General features: G+C 46.4%; 2 protein-coding genes across 2 annotated transcripts in view; one reads left to right on the top strand and one right to left on the bottom strand.

The window, feature by feature from the left end:
- LOC143341011 (BICD family-like cargo adapter 1) overlaps positions 1-7771 on the top strand; it is a 29702-nt gene extending 21931 nt beyond the window's left edge. The window contains exons 2-5 of the mRNA XM_076763510.1: positions 351-683; positions 2371-2540; positions 4734-5052; positions 5419-7771. Coding sequence (XP_076619625.1) covers positions 351-683; positions 2371-2540; positions 4734-5052; positions 5419-6039 — 1443 coding nt within the window. The 3' untranslated portion in view covers positions 6040-7771. The remainder of the gene's footprint in view (positions 1-350; positions 684-2370; positions 2541-4733; positions 5053-5418) is intronic.
- A 7155-nt stretch (positions 7772-14926) lies between these two features.
- The window catches only part of LOC143341448 (protein Fe65 homolog), a 158854-nt gene continuing 152916 nt past the window's right edge, over positions 14927-20864 (bottom strand). The window contains exons 6-16 of the mRNA XM_076764451.1: positions 19538-19767; positions 19052-19170; positions 18735-18847; positions 18467-18665; positions 18256-18383; positions 18144-18149; positions 17809-18059; positions 17369-17571; positions 17123-17299; positions 16886-17024; positions 14927-15968 (exon numbers count right to left, since the gene is read on the bottom strand). Coding sequence (XP_076620566.1) covers positions 15946-15968; positions 16886-17024; positions 17123-17299; positions 17369-17571; positions 17809-18059; positions 18144-18149; positions 18256-18383; positions 18467-18665; positions 18735-18847; positions 19052-19170; positions 19538-19767 — 1588 coding nt within the window. The 3' untranslated portion in view covers positions 14927-15945. The remainder of the gene's footprint in view (positions 15969-16885; positions 17025-17122; positions 17300-17368; positions 17572-17808; positions 18060-18143; positions 18150-18255; positions 18384-18466; positions 18666-18734; positions 18848-19051; positions 19171-19537; positions 19768-20864) is intronic.

Below are 20864 nucleotides of genomic sequence, written 5' to 3'. Positions count from 1 at the left end.
ATTAAATTTTCAAATTTAATTATCTCGAGAACGAAGCCTCCAGCGAACAAATTTCATCCTTTACTTTCGACTTGTATTTTTACGTAGAGTCACCCCATTTTTCGTTCCATTTTCAAAATTCGTGTCTAGATAAGAATTTTGCTTTTAATTCGGAAATATGGTTTCGAACGAGCAAGGTGACCCGGACAGCACTTTTCAGCTCTCGAATTTCGATATTTCCCGCGGCGTGGAATCGCGTGCCACCGCCGGAAAGGTTAAAGGCACCGAAACGCACGCACGTTGGCCACCGCAAATTGGCTTTGATCGATTTTCTAATGGTCTTAACGTTTTTCTCCGTTTGTCCCCGACAGAGACTAGAACAAGAGAGGCACCTGCTCCGAAGGAGGCTCGAGGAAGTCAAGGGCGAGAACGAGGCGAGAACTTTGGAGCTCCAGGGCGACGTGGAGACGCTCAGGCGTCAGCTGGAGGAGCAGAATGAGTGCGCCAGACGAGCGGAACGGGATCAAGCGACTCTCGTTACCGAGCTCACCGCTCAAAACACGAGGTTCGCCGATCAGCTGAGAGAAGCGGCCAAACAGGAAGAACAGCTGCTCATCGAGGTCAAGGTGCTCAGGGAAAAGTGTGCCCTCAGAAGTACCACGCTCCAGGATCACGTCAGCAGCTTGGAGATTCTCAGGGACGAGGTAAATTAATAGTTTCCGACTACAACAGCGGTTTACCAATGTGGGAGGCGTCTGACAATCCCAGGAGGGGGGCGCAAGAAAATTTTTAGTGCGGGAAAATGTGAATAACTTAACCCTCTGTGACCCTGCGTGACTCTGACAGCTAACCCGTTATCATGTATTCGCGATGAATAATTTTTTATCATTGATATTGACCGTGACTCGCGATTCGAAGGAGTTTACGTTGAACAGTTGGCTCCGGGAACCGGCGATCGTTTCGATCGCTCTGATTGCAGATTGCTCGTCTAATTATTCCGAGAATCGCGTTTACCGTTGCATCGCGGTTAGCGTTGGGAAGAATTGAATATTTATGGTTCGGGGCGTATCAATGATTCTGCCTTTAACGAAGTCGAGAAGAAACCTGACCGTGAGAAGTTCAGCCGGAGCGTGGAGAGCAGACACAATCGTGACCCTCGGCGATCGACTTCGACTCGCCGTCCTTCGTTTCTCGCGCCCTTTGTTCTCTCTTTACAAGAGGCGACCGGTTCTCGAATTTCAGGAAATGCTCTTCACGCATGAATTAAGTGTGTGCAATATACGTTACGCTGTCTGCGCGTTACGTCAATGTTATTGATTATACAGACGCTGGAAACGTAACTTTAAAGCGTATCCTGTGAGAGCAAAAGGTTAATGGTTAACTTTTTAAGGACTAGTTCGCAGTGGTACGAGAAGGTATCCGAACAGACAGAAGCTAGTCAGTTCTACGCGATTTTATACAAATATTTATAATCAGTTTCTGCCGTGTTTGGAAATAATTAATTTTAATTCAAAGTCAATTTGCATTTTATATAAACGAACTGGGATTTTTTTAATATTTTGATCGCGAAATCTGTATTGCGATCATTAGCATTTTCTCTTCAGCTTTCCACTGTATTGCACGGAGCCGTACAGATTGCCTCAGAGTGATGTTCACATTGTGAGAGAAATCCATCTTTTCGCCCATAGAGTGCATTGTCATGATAGTAACGCTATTTATCATTAGCTAGTGCTATACGAAACCATGACCAGTAGTGGAACAGCATTTTTCAAAGACTTTGATCTCTAGATCTCAATTCCAATCAAGGGCATTTTCTCCAGATTTCCAAGTACACTCACTTTTCCATGAAAAGTATTATAATATATTTAATTTTTTGTCGCCTTCCTCGGTGTATCTACGAAATTACTAATGGTAGTTTAATTCCGTCGAAGCTTATTACAGAAATCATGATTATCTAGCAAGATGAACGCCATTTTGAGCAATTTCTTAGGATGACGATATGACAATCGTTATTAAAATAAACCGTTTCGAAAGTGAACTTTCTACGTGCATTCCCGATTACCAAATCACCAGTGAAGTCAGGTTGATTAGGGGTAGTTGCACCCCACAAATTTTACAGACTTCCCTCTGTAATATAAATCGTTGGAACATTAAAGCTTAAAATTAAAATAAATTGAATTAGAAACAAGTCGTAGAATAAAATCGAAAAAAATGAGCTTAAAAAGGGATTCGATGGCGGTTCGAAGGTTAACGAAACACGTTGGGAAGCGTGTATCCTCGGTGGTGATCCAATGAGAGTTGTTGATGGTTCGTAAGCTGATTGATAGAGGCCAAACAAAATCGAATCGAACGTAACGCAAGCGCGTTAAGTCGGTCTTCTCGGCGTTCCAGGTGCAGCTGGTGTCTGCTCAACGAACAGAATTAGAGAGGAGGTCCTTGGAGCTGCGGGAGGAGAGGACGAGGGCGATGGCGGCCCTCGAAGAAGCCGAGGAGAGAGCAGCGGCCTTGGAGCGGCTCGGTCACGAGGCGGAACTCCGGGCGAAGCTGGCCGAACGAGAGAGGTAAGTTCTCGCGATTCGATGCTGCCCACTTAATATTCGCAGATAATGCACCGTCGATCCGCGATAACACGGATCTTGGTTGTTTCTTCATCGCGGAGAACGCGAACAGTCGATCGAGCCGCCCACGCAACGCGAGAGCTTTTCCACTAGCGACGTGGGGAGGGTTGGTTTCTTTGCAATAATTTAGGCAACTTCCCATATCGACCCAACCAAAGCTCTCGTTTCGCTTTCAATTGGTCGTGGACGTTTTCGTAGATCCTAGCTTTCCAACCCTTAACTTCGAGCGATTGGAATAAATGCGAATCCACGAGCCAAATGTTTCAAGTAGAAGTTGCGCGTTTCCAAATCGTTGGATCGCTAAATTTAACGCTACTTGATTATTTACTTTGTAGGGCAAAGTAGGGCAATAACTGTAGAAACGCTTGGATAGTAAGATTCAACAATTGCATCGATTGTAACGGACGATACATTGCATTGTTTGAAATAAAACTTACTTTAAGAGTACCTCGGGATTCTCCATCAAACTGAAGGTGATTTTACAAAGTAAATACGAAATTAATTACAGTAATCTATGTCCCTCGTGATATCATGCAATTTTTATTTACTGAAGTCCTCGCGTGGCGAGACCCTGTATATTGTTATAGTGGGAACGAGAGGATTAACATATCAATTGTTCTTTGATTAAAATTGTTTCCTAGGTGTTGCAATAGGAACTTTTTCATTTCTAGTGTTGTATTGTACTGGCGCGATGCCCTGTTATTTATTCTGCGGAGTGAAAAAGGTCTTCCGTTGCGAGTTGTATTGGGTCAGACGTTATTGTCAGCCATACTAAGGCAAAATTACTCGACGCTGTTCACATACTATTTACTCGTAGTACCACATTCCCCTTAAGCCGAGACTGTTTTTTCTTCCTTCTTACAATGCGTGCAGTTTCTCATCTATGCCGTGCCATTCGTATTCTGCACCAGCTATACCGGCGTACTAAACAAACATATTCGATCGCAGAATGCTCGTGTAAAAACAAATTCATGTTTCTAGCCTTTGAACATTTACCAATAATTATTCTTACTCCAATCTATCTGTGTTTCTGCTCTTATTATTACATATTATGGGCGTTCTCCTTGCCCATTGCCATTTAAACATTCCCCGTCTAGCTCGAAATCATTAAAATACGTTCGTATGTATTTGGTACAATTTTCATGGTAAGAACTTTATGGATTCCATTAAAGTAGTTTTATAATTATACACTATAAAGTATAGAACTTTTACTTTTCTGCCTCGGTAACTCATTAGTAACTTGAGATATCATCGGGCCTCTTCGAGCCAGCAGTTTCAAGAAACGACGAAGATAACTTTTTCCCAACCCGAAGATCTAAATTTACTTGAATCCCACAGTCATTTTACGCGATGCACGAAACTTCGTACATAAAATCTTCTAAGTTACGAGCTACAAAATAATAATTTCTCCCGTAAAACATCAACAAGATTTCTAATAGCGCAAATAAATTCTACAGGCTACGAGTCAGCTACTTTACATTGTTTAGACCGACAGCTACAGTAAAGCGTATCAAGATTCGCGAAAGATACGAACCCGCACACGTTGATCGGCCTTGCACGAGACATACACACGCGCGCGTTAAGGGATTAACAATCGCTTCTGATAAAAATGGCGTAGCGTTAACTGCACAATACCTTCTACAGCTTGCCGTTACGCGGTTCCGAGCAAACAATTCTCGACCTTATCGCGCGTTCTCTTCGCAAGATCGCGTCAAACGCAGTTTGCCTCGGCGATCGGGCGAGAATCGGCTCTTTTCCACGCGATATTCTCTCACGGGACTTGTCGATCAGCGTGCCCACGCGCGGAAAGTCGATCTGGCGCAAGGCGATCGACGAGAACCGAGAACCGGGAAACGGAATAGAGTTCCCAGTCGCGTGGCATTCAACAGCGATTGGCTTCTCTCGAGATCGCGTTTGTTCACTCGAGTCCAGGAAATTGCGGTATTTTATAATCGTGGGCGGGTTCGAAATCGTGGTACCAGCAGAAAAAGCGATTCCCAGTCTAAAAGTAAGTTGGAAACAAGATTCTTGACTCTCCGAGCCACCCACGCGTCTCTGGTACTTTTCCATAACTCGTTACCACTGATGTCAGCTAGCATCGACGAGAATTGTCGTTAATAGTTGTTCGTTCCGCAGAGACGAGTTGACGGCGACGCTGGCGACCATCGAGGAGCGGAGGAGGAGCAGATCGGGCTCGATACAGAAACCGCCGAGGTCCCTGCAGGCTGAAATGGAGTGCGAGGAGAACGGAAGCTCGCTGGGGGAGCAGGAGGATCTGAGAGCAGAGGTGGCGAGGGCGACGAAGCGTTTGAAGGAGCTGTGCGTCCATCTGAGACGGGGCGAGGACGACTCGGGGCTGCAGAGCGACTGCGACGAGTCCATGCTCGTGATCGTGAACAACACCGCGGATGCGGAGGAGGTGAACACCAACGGGCAGGATACCGTCCCCAGCTCGGTAAGGGGCTCGCGTAACTCGCTGCTTTTGTTCGACGATTTCCGGTTTCCGACGGCCGAGCGCGCACACCGGGCCTCTCGAGCGCCCACGAGAGCCGGAGGAACGTGCTCGGCCCACCGATCCCAGCCAGCAGATCGTAGATAGCGGATCGAGCGTGACTGGTGCATTTTAGGCGATCGTACACGCTTTGTCGCGGTCGTGCATTTACGGGAGTATTCATAGCATTACGAGATCGTATCGCGTAATCGTCGAACGTTTCCGGTTTGTCGTTCGAAACCATACTTGGGATAAAGAAGTCGTCGATCTTCCTACGGTCAGGCGGCTCTGCAAGACTATGTTTGACGATTAAAATATTCAATTTCACAGGCAAATTGTCCCGGTGCCTTGCTGGACCTGGTGGAGGAGGTGTACAACCTGGCCCTGTCCGGCAGAGGGGCTCCCGGGGAGCTTGGTCTGGCGGTGGAGCTTCACAGGGTGCGGGAGGAGCTGGAGCACACGAAGGAGCAGCTGAAACAGACCCAGGACGAGCTGAAGAGGCGAGGGGAGGCTCTGCTCGACACGACCAGCAAGCTGAGCGTCTGCGAGGCCGAGTTGCGCGGCGTCAGAGAGGAGCGCGACAGAGCTCGCGGGGACATGGAGCACTCTCAGCTGACCAAGGACGAGATCCTGGCGCAGGCTTACAAGGTCAGGGACCAAGCCGTGGCTAGGAAGAACAGGGCCGAGGTCGAGCTAGCCAAAACGAGGATAGACGTTCTGCAGGCCAACAGCCAACTGATGGAGGCCATCCAGCAGAAGGTGGAGCTCAGCCAGCAGCTCGAGCAGTGGCAGATGGACGTTCAGTCTCTCTTGGACGAGCACGTGAGGAGCAAACTGATGCCCCTAGCGAACACTATAACCTCCTCGAACCCCGACAACGGCGACATCGTTGCTCCAGCGAGGAAGAAGCGGAGCTCCAGCACGTCGAAGAAGATGTTCGGGTTTTTTTGACGAAAATGAATGTCCTCGCGTCGGGAAACGAAAAGCAATGGACACCGGTGCGCGGTGAGAGACGAAGACTGGCGATGGAAGGGACGCGGCACTTTCCCAGGCGCCTACGTCGCGACGACGACGTAATCAGGGACCATTTCGACCGCTAGTCTCGCGGTCGAGTTGAGAGACAGACTGCCGATTCGAATTTAAACGGCGAACACCCGGCTGCAAAACGCGCGGGGTGCGTTACTTTCTACGAACATTTCTAGAGCAGAGAGAGAGAGAGAGAGAAAGAAGGTCATAAGCATTTTCGTTCCACTTTTTACGTGCTCTCGCGTACACGACGGAAACGACACGGACGACGTCCGTCGAGAGATTGTGGCAAGATGGCGGACCGTGTCCGGGTGTTCAGTGCGGAGCTGTGGAATCTTTCGGATTAAGATTCGTCGTAGATTTTTGTCGGTCTTATCAGGGCGTTCGAGGAAACGTATGAAATTATATTTTAAAATACGCGAACATTGGTACAGAGTATCGGAGGATACGCGTGCCAAAAATTGTGCGAAATTCGAACGACGTTTTCTGGGCCACCCCGATAGGATTCTCGAGTCGTAGATTTTTCACGTGGTCGCGAAAAGAGTTGGCAGAGCGTGTCGTGTGCTCGAACGTGCTGGAGTCTGAAGCGAGGAAGGAGATTTCTTCTTTAATGCGAGACGAATGCATCATCTGGGAAGGAAAGCGACAGTAAGTCGGCCAGCTCGAGCGGGTAAAGCGATTGTCTACGGTGAAGCGTAAACGCTTCTTTTCCCTTTGCGCGAACGTTTCGAGAGCGTTTGGTCATTCCGGTAATGTCGGTACGGCTCGTTACCGTCGTAAGAACGATCTCTGGTAGCGTGTGCTTCGTAAAGATCTCCTCTGGTTCGCGGGTTCAAACTTGTTATTATTGCGAGCGAGATGCGTTTGAGAGAAACTGGCGGACTTCCTAGTTGTTTTTTTCTGTTATTCCGGCGAGATTCGACGCGGCCTGAAGGAAGTGCGTTTCCCTCGTGGCTGTAAATCAAACGCCGTTTGTGATAGACGTTCGTGTCTTACGTTAGGTTTACGAGAGAGGACATTTCGTTATCGTTGGTTGTGATATGAATATTTTATCGAGTGTTACGGTGAATCGGACGCGTCGACTGTCATGGCTGTTTTCCACGCCCGTGGACGTTCTCGATATTTTTTTTAAATTACTGAACAGATGGTATGCTTGCACCACTAAATATTTATTTTAAACGTTTCGACCGGAGTCGAACTATAAAGTATGAAATATTAAATATAATATCGAGAGTAATCTATGGACTTGGTGCCACATTCTTGATATTCTGTCTATTTTGCACTTTTTGGTTTTCTTATCCTCTATACTGTTACTCTCAAGCTTGTTGAAGTCAGCTTAGCGATCCAATGGCTTGCTTATTAATTTACAGCGTTGGTGACTTCGTTTGAAAGTTTACAAGTAATTAGAACTCATTCGCATGTACAAGTTTTAAAGAAACATAAATTTAGAACGACCACCACTAGCAACCATTTCAGTCTACGTGTTAGCGATCGAAGGCGTTGCGGCACTATTGTCGATACTTATGGACAGAAAGAATCGATGAAATGGAGAGTACGTATACACGAGGGAATGTTAGCTTCTGTTACGGCGTCTTTTGTATTTTTTAAATCGATCTGTGTAGGATCACCCCGCCAGTAGTCAAAATAAAAACGATATTAAACCATTTAAAAAGACCATCGCTTGTATTTCTGACAACCTACAACGATTACTACTGACTTCTGCTAACCTCTGTTGGTCTTTGCTGATCTCTGTCAGCGTGTGCTTGTCTCTGCTGAACTTTCCTGGCCTCCGCCGAACGCTACTGACCACTGCAGGTATTTCTGATAATGTATAACGATTAATACTTATTACTGCATGCCCCTACAAGTCTCTGCTTGCCTTTGCAGGTTTCTGCTTGCCTGTGCATGCCTTTGCTAGCCTCTGCTGAACACTGCTGACCACCCCTGATGCTTCTGACGTCGTATAACAATTACTACATTCAACTGTTCGCCCTTACTGATCTCTGCTTGCCACTGCATGCCTCTGCTCGTCTCTGCTCGTCTCTGCTGACCGCTGCTGACCACCTCTGATGCTTCTGACAACATATAACGCTTACTACTTGCTACTATTCGCCCCTGGTGATCTCTGTTTGCCACTGCTGGACTCTGCTGACCACCGCTTATATTTCTGGCAACGTACAACGATTACTACGACTCCTCCCTTCCTCTGTTAACCTCTGCCAGCGTCCCCTGGCCTCAACTGGCCTCTGCTGACCGCTGCTGACCACTGCTGACCACCGTTTATATTTCTGGCAACGTACAACGATTACTACTGGCTACTACTACCCTCTGCTGACCTCTGCCAACATCTCCCGACGTCAGCTGACCATCGCTGACCATCGCTGACCATTGCTGACCAACGCTGACCGTTGATGACACGACGTAATATAATATAATATGTTTATATGTATTAAAGTGTTGTATAATGTAAATCTATGGCAATAAATGATATAATTTCAAAGAATTCTATGTGTTCTAATCATTTTTACCCTCCTTTCCCTATCGAAATCATTCCCTTAGTTATAAGACACTCCGAATCTGTTAAAATTTAAGTTCCCCGGAAAGATTTCAAATTTCGGAATCCCTGGAACTTACCGGCGTCCCTGAAACTTCTCGGAATCCCTGAAATTTCCAAGAAGTTTCAGGCAGCGGCTAAAATTCCGGCCTGAATTTTTCGGCAAAAATTTTAAAAATCCGTTACGTAATATTACGTAATATTACATAATGTTACGTAATATTACGTAATTTTGGCCGAAAAATTCCGGCTGCGAGAAATTTTCAAGAGCTATTACGTAATATTACGTAATATTACATAATGTTACGTAACATTACGTAATTTTTGCCGAAAAATTCCGGCTGCGAGAAATTTTCAAGAGCTATTACGTAATGTTACGTAATATTACGTAACGGCTTTTTAAAATTTTTGCCGAAAAATTCAGGCCGGAATCTTTTTCGCTGCCTGAAACTTCTTGGAAATTTCAGGGATTCCGAGAAGTTTCAGGGACGCCGGTAAGTTTCAGGGATCCGAGATTTTTCAGGAAATCTTAGAAATTACGTCATTTCAATTTGGAGAGGGAAAGAGGGGTAAAAAATGAAGAGAATACATAGAATTCTTTGAAATTATATCATTTATTGCCATAGATTTACATTATACAAAACTTTAATACATATAAACATATTATATTATATTACATCATGTCGCAAGTTGTCAGTAACGGTCAGCAGTGGTCAGCGATGGTCAGCTGACGTCGGGAGATGTTCGCAGAGGCCAGCTTAGGTCGGGAGATGCTGGTAGAGGTCAGCAGAGGGTGGCAGTACCCAGTAGTAATCGTTGTACGTTGCCAGAAATATAAGCGGTGGTCAGCAGTGGTCAGCAGCGGTCAGCAGAGGCCAACGGAGGCCAGCAGAGGCATGCAGAGGCAATTAGAGTCCAGCAGGGGCAAGCAGTAACAAGTAGTAATCGTTATACGTTGTCGGAAGCATCAGGGATGGTCAACTGTGGTCAGCAGAGGCTGGCAGTAGCAAGTTGTAATCGTTATACGTTGTCAGAAGTATCAGGAGTGGTCAGTAGCGGTCAGCAGAGTCCAGCGGTGGCAGGCAGAAGTCAGTAGTAGTCGTTATACGTTGTCAGAAATATAAGCGGTGGTCAGCAGAGGCCAGCAGAGGCTGGGAGAGGCTAACAGTTGCCAGTCGTAATCGTTATACGTTGTCAGAAATTGCAGGAGTGGTCAGCAGCGATCAGCAGAGGCCAGTGGAGACCTGTTGACGGAAGGTCGGATATTAGTTGTTCAAGAGCGAGAAGAGAAGTGTGAGCCTTTCTCTCTCGACTCCCACGAGACGGTCCGAACTTACTTTGGGCAGCTTCAGTGAATCGAGAAAGAGGGCATGCATCATTTTGCCTTTGTCGGGTTTCCGAAACTCCACGAGCTCACGTACGCGTGATCTGACATAGTGTGAGAGAGCACCTTCGGTGCCTTTCTGGCATCTCTGTTTTACACAACGACTAGTGCAATAACGCTAGAGAAAATTTTACGCGGTCGGATCGCGGCGTTCAATTCTCATTCCGGCCCGAACGATCGGTTTTAAGTAACATAGAAAGTACGCAGAGTCCGTCAAATTTCAATCACGAGTAACGAACAAAAGTTTTAGATTCGTTCGTAAATTGAATCGATGAAATTTTTATTCTTTATTTGTGAGTAAAATTCGCCCGATTCTGGTCATTTGTAAATTAGTAGAACGACGGGGCGCGAGGCTCGCCGAGATTGTACGATAGCTGTATGATTCTTGATCTGAGCAATTGTGTCAACATATTTATTTAATAAAAGTCTGTTTTACGGGTGCGTGTTGCCTTGGGAGAATTTCTTTTAAAAATTGTACGGTTTTACGTCGGTTCAGTAGAGAAATAATATTTACTGTTTCGTAGAAAGGAATCTTCCAAAGGATTTGGTTTGATATTTTATGGTTGTCAGAATGAAAGTGACGACGTGATTAACAACGAGGTTGAAAAGAAACAAATAGGCATTTATTCACAAGAGGCAGGTGTAGTTACAGTAGTTTCATTCTGTCGCTTTTATATATATATTTATATATAAATTTTTTTAATATGTATATATAGGTATATATATAATAGTATCTCACGTTCGTTATAATTATCGATCGGTCCAACTACGCAATATAAATGGGCATGAACAATGGGGGAGGGGGCGGGTGCATACAAAGTGGTTTTTGTCCTTTCGTACGCTCTAAAAACGACGCGTTCGCGACGTCGTTACGGAAACGCGTCGCTCGGATTCTGCTCCTCGCTCGTTAGAATTTATGTTCTTCGCCTCGTGGTACGCGCAGCAAGATTCTATCCCGAGGTAGAACGAAAATGTTTCTGGTTTCCGAATAGAATCCCGTTGGCCTCCTCCCGGCAACGACGTTTCTCGCGCGATACTCGTTACGTCGACTTTACATTAAATCGATCGTTTTCTCACACGTTTTTATAGTCATCGATCGCGCGACGCATTGAAGGCGATCGTCACGCGAGCATTGTTTTACTCTCCTTCTCCTTACTTATCCTCTGTAGTCGGTGTGATCGACGGTAACAATATTTATTTAGAATATTTTATATTAATACGCGACAAGACGACGACGGACGATATCCACCGTTTCGCGTCCTCTGCCATGATCTTTTCGTTCTCCGTCTCATCGGCGCGACCGATACCGATCGCGGCAACAATAGAATTAACAATGATGATGCGTGAGATCGATGATGATCCGAATGACAATCAGTTCGCGACGAGGTAAACGCGCAAAAAATGTTTTTCGTTTTTCGATCGAGTCGAGGATTATTTAATTGCCATAAGGTATAGAGAGGTACGTTACTCCATTTTTTTTTTCTTTTTTTTTTGTTGAAGATAGAGTGATAGAAAGAGAGATAGAGAGAGAGAGAAAGAGAGAGACACTATAATTATCAATGAAGCATCGTGTTTGTGCAGAACAACTCTTCTATCAGTAGATCGCATTTTTTTTTTTTTTCATTAAGGATATTACATGTCACAGTAAATATAGTTAGGTTTGCTCTATTCTATGTCAGTTACAAGTGGCTTCCCTTCTCCTTTACCCTCCTTTACCTCTTTCAACCCCCGTTGGTAGCTTCTTCGTTCTATCGATGGTCTCGTGTCCCTTCCGGCGACGCGTCAAACACCTATATTAAGGAGACAGTTAAGCTACGCGCAAATTCGTGAATGTATGTACGTGTACGTGTACGTGTACGTGTCCGTATCTTCGTGTGTGTGTGTGTGTTCTCTCTTTCGCATGTGTACGTGTTTTTAGCGTGATGTGTCTCGACTCCCGAACTCCTCCTCTTTGTTAGTCTTCTTACGTTTCTACGCACGTGTATATAATATTTACATCCACACCAACGCAGTCTCGAGGCTGTAGCGCGCCACCCCCGATCGCCACCGTTCGACCAGACGTCGATACAAATTCAATTACACGTGTATTATCAAAGCAAGATATCGCGTCGACGATAATATTCGATAGCAGAGGAGGACGTCGGTTCGGTGTGCGAGCGCGGGTCGCACGGGAGGCCTCGTCGCGCGACCTTTCGTTTAATCTTATTGTTCGTGACACGGTTCTCAAGCCTACCCGCGTAGAGATTGAGACTGACCAGATTCAAACGGAAGGAACGCAAAAAAAAAAAAATAAATGACACCGGTGAAAGGAAATCCGAAGCGGCTGATCGAAAGGAAACTTCGCCGCCGTATCCCCGAGGACGTTCCCTTTCGAGGCAACACTCACCACGCAAGGACTCGATCTGTCCCCTTCTGGTTTCCCTTTCGTTCCGCAAGAGGACATCGAAGATCGGAGAAGGACAGATCGGGTTCGTACCTTGTCAGCCAAAGGGACGAGGCGTACAAGGCGGCTGATCCTCGTAACGCCTATATATGTACAAATAATGATCCATCTTCGCCGCTCTATCTCCCGGCTACATCCTCATCTAGACACAATCTCGCAAGGGGATTCCCTCTTCAAGCACCTAACCCCACGCACACAGATCCTTTTACCCTCTCACGCGCACTATCCATTCAAGTTCGTCTACCTTTCGCCACCCCTTCTTATTTAAACGCTACATAGAAATATCTCTTCGTTCTGGGTCCCGCGCAACTTTGTATCTTTCGCAACTACGATGGCTCCCACGACGTGACCGTCCTCGATCGGACGAGGTTCCGCTTCTAAAAAAATCCCCCCTCCCCCACGGAGAACCCTCGACGTTTGGTAGCTTCCCGTCCGTTTCGTTGCTCTTTGTTTCGTTCTGTTTTTCTATTTCCACTCTGGATCGCTGCGATCGTTGTTCTAACTGGAGTCGACTACTGTCGGTAGCGCGGGAGCTACGATTGCACATCCAAATCACTGATTGCCAATAGCATATGGAAGCTTATAGACGGTCAGCCAGTGAGTGCTTTCTTCGTGGTACGGTCGAGGCGAAAAATTTTGGCTGCTCGAGGCGAGACCAAATTAGAGAAACGTTTGCATATACCTGGTCGCCATTACATCGTGAAGTATTAATGATTAAATATTGTTTCTTCTCTAGTTAGAATATGTGGTTTTCATTAATATCATGTACTGGATGATGATCAGGTCGAAAGTTTTGAGTTTCAATGACCAACGAGTTACAAACTGGGGATTGTTCAGTGGCCTCGAGCGGCCAAAGTCTTTTGTCTCCGATCGAAAGGCGTATTCGCGATCCAACGAGCGAAAGAACCGGATATCGACCGGGGATCTTCGAAGATGTCGATACCCATTTGCGTCAGCAGTCGTTCCAACCCTATGCAACGCGGGCGCGACGTCGGTTCGCTACTATCGTACGAAAATAATCGGGTATCGGACAAATCGTCCTAGTCTCGTCTATAAAATTCGCGTCGATCGCTGCGAAAGTTCAGCGTGCAAAGTGCCTAAACAGCTATCGGTAGAAAATCAACGGAAGGGAAAGTGACGCACGATGGTGGTTCGCGGATTCGATAACTAAGCTACTGATTGACATTAGGCATGTTGACGAGCACTCGTCGACGATCGTAAATCGGTTCTCTTCGCGTCGTCGATATTGTGTCGCACATGATACTCGCGCGAGTGTGACGCGTGGAAACGTGTCGTAATTTCCGTCGACCGATCCGAAGAATGGCCGAGTCTCGGACTCCGTTGTATTGTTTAGACTAGTGTTTCTCAAACTTCACCTTCACCCGTGGAAGCAGAGTAATTTAAATTCTTATCTCAAGTAACACTGTCCCATTACAAACAAGAAATTCCATAAAATTTTACTATCTTTTATTACTTTTCACAGAAGCAGAATGAAAAGTGATGAATGCAAGTACAAAACGTTGATAAAACCATGAATTCCATGAACTTAATTTTAATCGGATGGACGATGTTTCGAAAAAATTAATCGATACGTATTCTCGAGGTTATACAAATAAGTACGTAACCTTTCTAATAGATCCTCCTACCGATGCAGTACAATAATATGTTTTACGACTCTTAGTCTGAAAACGTCTCGATGCTTTTCTAACGAAGAAAAGATGAGAATTCGAAACTTCCTTCGCGCGCAAACACGAGTCTTCAACAAAAGAAATTCGTAAAGAACCGTCAATTTTTATAGCTTCAGGTTAGAAGACCTTCCTTGATAAGAGTAAAATGTTGCACGAAGCGTTTTGCTTATTCCACGATATAGTATGCCCCTTTTACCGAGATTCTAGTTTGAGGAACGCTGGTTTAGACGTTGCTGGTGCGCAAAGCGCGCTCGACGTTGCGTGCACGCGCTAATGACGAGCCTGCTGGAGGATACACGCGTAGAAGAAGCGTCGACGATGGTACCATTGGCCCGGAGAACAATGCCGCGGTTGAATAAGCCCTACAGACAAACTCGATGTTGGTTTCGTGCAACTTCGTTATCGTTGAAAGTTACAGCATCCACGTGACAGCGGCCAACGACGATGATTAATTTCAGCGACGCGCGTCCCGATGGCAACGATACGTTTCACCGTGACCAACGATCAAGGTAATAGTCGTTTGCGTAGGCGTTAGCGTTTATTGCACAGCGATTGTGCGTACGATAATATTGTATTATTGCGTGTCAAGATCGATAGCATGTTCGTTCGTCGCTCGGTCCCATCTTCCCCGTGGATTCGAAGGACGGTCGCGCTAACGTTTCGTCGTATCGCCTTCGTTTCGCAAGGTGCAAGCTCTTCTATAGTTCGCCATAAAAAATAAACTCCCTATTACCTGCCTGTCCGTGTGTCTGTTTGTCTGTTTGTGTGTGTGTGTATGTGGTGTTTGTACGCGCGTAAATGTATTCCCGTCGCGTGGATATCTCTCTATGCGTGTCCTCTACAAATACGTGTTCGCGTGTTAGGTTCGTGTGGCCTGGTCATCCTCGTCTCGCTTCTCTAATCTGTACACCCGAGAAATACACACGTAAGTTATACATTTAAGCTCCCTATAGCTTTTGTTAATTTTTTTTTTTTGTTATTATTTATTTTGCTTAATCTTTCGAATGCCTCGTGGATACGCTAGAACGCTACGTCAATCATTCCGAACACTGGCACACCGTTCCCCTTTCATTCCTTTCTGGATCTTCCCTTTGAATCCAGCGAATTTACTAAATTTAGCGCGATAATTACCATCCCGTATATACAAATTCGCTCTTTGCTAACTCGTCCCGATCTCGCGGAATACACTCGGCTCGTCGATCATCCGTCGTTCCGCGGATGGATCGGCGCGTTCCATGACCACGGTTACAGGATCTCCTCTTTCGGAGGCTACCGTGGGTGGAACGAGGCTGGGAACGAGCGTACGGGTTCGCCCGAGGGACGCTTCCATCGCGGGGATAAATCTTGCCTACCGATCTCGTGGCGTCGGTCCACGAGCGCGTCGCCATTCCCCTCGACATTATATTTTTTATCTTTTCATTTTTGTCGGACACTGCGTTTAACATACATAACATCATATCGACACACGTAAGCGTAGTCCACTATAGCTGTGGTAATTAGTATAGCACTCTGCAGAATTCACGATTCAGTCGTTAACCGGTAAGAATTGATCTCTCTTTAGTTTCTCCGTTCTTTGCCCGTGTTTCGGGTGGCTGCACGTCCCGTCCCGCTTTAGGGATTGCTCTCCCAACGTGCTAGTTGAATACGCCTGTTGTCCAGAGAGGGCGAAAGGAGCGACCTCAGGGACGCGCTTGGAGGCGATCCGCTGAAGTATTTCAAGGTCAAGGGCGACTGCAGATGTCTGTATCTGATTACCTCTCGCTCAGCAGGCAGCGGCCACAGTTCCTGCGCAACCGGCGAACACATCGACTAGAACACGGTTGGTTCGCTTCGATTGGCGACGGTATTGTGGGTCGAAGAGGTTATCGTGAACTCGGAAATGCAACTGGACGCGTGGTCCGTTGCGTATTTCAACGTCAGGAGTCAAGGACGAGTCTTACTGTTCTTTTCGAACGCTGTAATTGGAACGAAACCAACGACCTACAGTGGTCCTCAACCTTTTAAAGACGCCAACCATATTGGGGCATTACCACTAAACCTACCACGACAGGTCATTTGACCGGTCATGGTAGGAATGGATATACATGAAGTGCCGGTATGTTTAGTGTTAAGGTTCAACAAGGCACTTTAAATTATGAAGTTACCGTTACTGTATCAATCATGGTACAGGAATGCTGACTGGATACTTTGTAGCTCAACAAGTTAGATAAGATCCTTCCATAGTCTTACTTCTTCCACGAGTATCAGATAATGCTCGTAGCTAGACCTTATCGATATTTTAATCGCCTCTTCCCATCTGTGCTATTCGCTTATCCGTAATAAAGTCGCTACTTTAGTGCTCTTATTAAACTTAAAATAAGAGAAGACGCTGGGCTTACGAGCAATAACCGGTCAAACAATTTAGTGGTATAAACGTTAACTTTTAATTTTGTTATAGATCCAATCCTCTATCAACCGATAAACTATTTAACTATACACGGACCTTGAGCGGTCGGTTGATTTAGTTTCAACTATTCAGAGCTCGGTTAGAAAATCGTGGACCGATCGAACCGTGTTTCGAGTTCACTGTGTCTCTTTTACCCGCAACACGTGGACCGCGAGAACTATACTGATCGGTTCTCATCGTGCTGCCGAATCTTTTTTGTATACTAACTGAGCGTGATCATTTACCTGCAGCGAGAGAGCCTCGTCTCAGGACTCACCCTGCTTATTTCTACGTCCAGTCAGAGAGCCAACCAGGGACTTCAGTGTAGCGCCGAGGCCTCGTCCGCTCGGAGTGTTCAGGCTACTGGCATTTCTGAAGCCCTGCGGGTGTGCGTCTAAGCATTTCTGGTACCTCAGCTGCGCACAAAAAATAACGAAATTGAATCGTGGTTGTCGGGAGAACTCCCGACTAGTCAGGTCGAAAGGTCGAAGACGCTTCGAACGGTGATGATTACCTTGCAGGCGGCTTCGATGGTTTTGCAAAGGGCCCCGCTGCTGGGCTCGCAGTTGAAGACGTGTGCGATGAAGAGATCTTGCGCGGTGTGCATTATGAAAGCGCACTGTTTCACGTTCTGACCGATGCCCAGGAACGATAAGTAACGTACTCGACACTCGGTGATCAGCTTGTCCTCCTTGTAACGCACGTCAATTAGAAAGAGATTTACAACCGAGCGTAGAAACGTCCCGCGGTTTACACTTACGTTCGGCGTCAGGATGGAAATCATGCTGGGCGCGACAGCGACGTTCACGTTTCGCCATTGATTGATAGGTGTGTTAGTTACGATATGATCTATCGCGTCGTTCAGGACCTCCATGCCGGTCGCCTGTGAAACCTGCATGGATCCCAGATATTGCGCTCGTAGCACCTTTTTCGGCTCCTCCATCGGTGTGGGAAACGATTGCGCTAGGTAGATACCAACGGTTCGATTAGCAACAATATATGCAACATAGAACAAGCACAGTTTATTGCTAAACGAAGAACACTTGTGTCGAAGCAGTTAAATTTCTTTTTGGCAAAGAACTGAAGACTGACTGGTCGAAAACAAAAATATAAAAGTTGTGGAAACCAACTGTGCTCGTAATTGTTACATATTTAAATATGACAAGCATACTACATCTCCGAATTCTCTGGACTACTTACTGACTAGTGCTTGTCCGTTTCTAAGGAAACGTCGATGCTCCGTGGGCAAGTTGGTGGGTCTGGTGGCGAGGCTCGTTCGCCCGTTGACGTCCACCGGTTTCGCGAGATTCTGGTGTTGCGATCGCTCGATCATGATCTTCTTGCAAATGTCACGGAGCGTGTTCGCGATCGTGCGCGCCGGTATGTCGCAACGGAACACGTGGCACATGTGTTTTCGGGTCGATCGGTCTCTCGCTACGTAAGCAAAGTCCCTGAGAAAGAAGTTTCATGGATAGTACGACGCGAGGCAAGTTAAACAAACGTTATCGTCCGCGATGTTTGACGAATGAAATTACCTTTCGCTGAGGAGGCCGTCCGAAAAGGGGTGGTCGTGTAAAGAATGATAGATACGTTATTAATGGCATTCAATCCTTTGAGGAAGCCTATTAAAGATTCAAAATCGCTTACCGGCAGTGGTCTCTGCCAACACCCCACACCCTGACCGTGTGAATCGGCTGTGTGTTGAGCACGGTGAGGTTCTCCGGGTCTATCAGCTTCAGAGCCCCTTCGTCCAGGTCCATGAACAGGTCTTTGCCCTAAGAGGATCAAAATTCCACGTATTCCGCGTACAATTTTCGTTTCACGATAGACGCGATCGAACGTCCAGTTTGATACTAACGTCACCCCATCGTCCGACCACGTCCAGGAGATCGTTTCTGCCGAGCGACAGGTCCACGATGCATTTATTGACAGCCTTGCTGCTTCTCTCGGGCGTCAGATCCTCCTCGGCGATCTCTGTCCAGCCCAGCGAACGCACCGCGAATCTGATGGGCTTGTCTCTGCCCTCGGAGTCTGCTCTTGCCGGGTAGCTTCTTCGTCTGAAAGCCAAACAACGGGTTAGACGATGTCATCGAATCGGTGATCCGTGGAAATCGATGGTGTCTCACTTGAGAGCCAGCTCCACTTTTCTCTTGTTCTCTAGCTCCTGGTCCAGAGCAGAACTCGTGTTGCTGCGGGTCACGGTGTTCACCATGCCGCTCAGAGTGTGGAAATTATTTATCTGCAAGAACAGGTATCGTCTGTGTTCCACACCAAGTTTCGGACAATTGAAATTTGTTTAAAGAATATCGAATAGCGCACAGAAGTACAGAGTGAAATTAATTTGGAAAATTAGTTTCTTGGTAAGTGCATCGTTTTTCGATTGGATCATCTACTCGTTGGTTCAAGGATTGTCCAAGGTTCGAGAATCTTTTGTTAAACTCACGCTGTCGTTGTCTTTAATGAGGCTTCTGCGAGACTCCCTCTTGGAGTGCGGCGGTGCTTCCGGAGGTTCCCTTTGTATGTTGCCGCTCTTTACGTGCCAATAATAGGGACCATTTTCGTCTGAAAGAGAATTCGATCGTTCATCGACTTCCCGAGATTCGGTACTCTCTGATCGACCGAAAATTTTACTATGTACAGTTTCACAGAAGTTGAGGATCCAAATTTCATGTGTTTCACCCCCTCGTGGGCTCCTGGATCCTCGATTTAGCGATTTTTTTACACAAGGCGAGTAGCGAGTGACCTCAAGTTACTCGTAAACTATTCGTCGGATGAAATGTTTGGAATAAAGAATTCATCTTACGAGTTTGGGGTTTAATAAGCTCGACGGAATAAATACACGCGAGGGACCAAAATTACGGAGTAATTTAAGGTCGCGAGGCCAAGCGATCCACCCTGTATATTGCCGTCTCGATTCGTCGATACCCACCCTCGTGTTTTTGCCATCCAGGCGGCAGATTCTCGTCTTTGTCCTCGGAGTCGGTGGTATCCACCTCCGACGGCTTCTCCTGGGCATTGTTCTGCTGAGTGGCATTGTTCTTTTGATCCTTGGGCTGCCTTCGTTTCACGGGGACCGCGTACAACTCGCTGTTCAGTCCACCCTCGACGCGCGGAAGACCGCCCATCTCAGTCGTCTCGTTATCCGGTTTCTCGCAATAACTGTAATATCGAGGGCACGAAATTATCGCCCCGCGTTCCCCAGTCTCGCGTTACAATCCTTACAACAACGATCGATGCCAGTACTTGACGTTTTACCTACCGCGATCCTATTCCACCACTTAACCGTCGAAGTTATCGAGTTACAATATTTCTTATTCCCTGAATTTTATTCATAAGTTACGGAACTCGAATGGGCCACGTTGGCGAAGCGTTAATAAAGTTAAATTTAAAAGCAACGAGTCATCCGAGCAGCAACACGGTTTCGAGCATCGATTCGAACAATGGCTGACTCTGCTTCGAAGTGGAACACGAGGGACGAACGCGTCAAGCAAGCAACTATTCATCGCGACATCGGTTGGCGAAGTCTCGTGCGTCCTCGTCGCGGATGGATTCGTCGTTAACATTTACTTATCGTCATTGACGATACGTCCAGTATGACAAATCGGTTCACGAGCGTGTACTTGGCCCATCGGATGGCTCGTAAAGTTTTATCGAGCGCGCGTGGGAAGGCATCGACAGAGACGTATCGTCCTCATCGGTGATTGCGCGCCATAGTACTTACTGGCGTAACATTCGCGAGCAACGTGCCAAGCGAGAGTGAAAAATATAGCAGAAATCGCTACCGATGGAATTCAGTTTGCATGGAAATAGTTAGTCGACTAATGGTTCTCGCGGTGTCCAGCTATTTTTCCAGCAAGTCGATTACTCGGCGGCGATGGCGGCCACTAGAGGCAAAATGCACGATCCTCGACGCTTCAGACCTCCCCTCGATCTTCGAAACGAATCACTTTTATGCATAAATGCTCGCTCGATAAACGAATACTATTTAAAAATTGCAGAAGATTGATTTAATAGTTTCGAGTTTATTTTCTGTAAAACGTTTGTTTCTTTTAGAGATTGAAAGGAGGTCGAAAGTTTCGAGCGTCGGTGTACGTCTACGCGAACGGAAGTTCTACTCGAAAATGGTAAAAAAAAGCAGTGCACCGACAATGAAACGTTTTCGACGCGGCTCTACTTTCGAAGGTGTCGACTTCCCTCGGCCGCGGAATAAAATGTATTCTCTCAGTGTGCTTTCTAACGTCAAAGGCGCGGCTGAA

The sequence above is a fragment of the Colletes latitarsis genome, chromosome 4 (assembly GCF_051014445.1).
Source record: "Colletes latitarsis isolate SP2378_abdomen chromosome 4, iyColLati1, whole genome shotgun sequence".
Taxonomy (NCBI): domain Eukaryota; kingdom Metazoa; phylum Arthropoda; class Insecta; order Hymenoptera; family Colletidae; genus Colletes; species Colletes latitarsis.
This window is presented reverse-complemented; position numbering and strand designations above follow the sequence as displayed.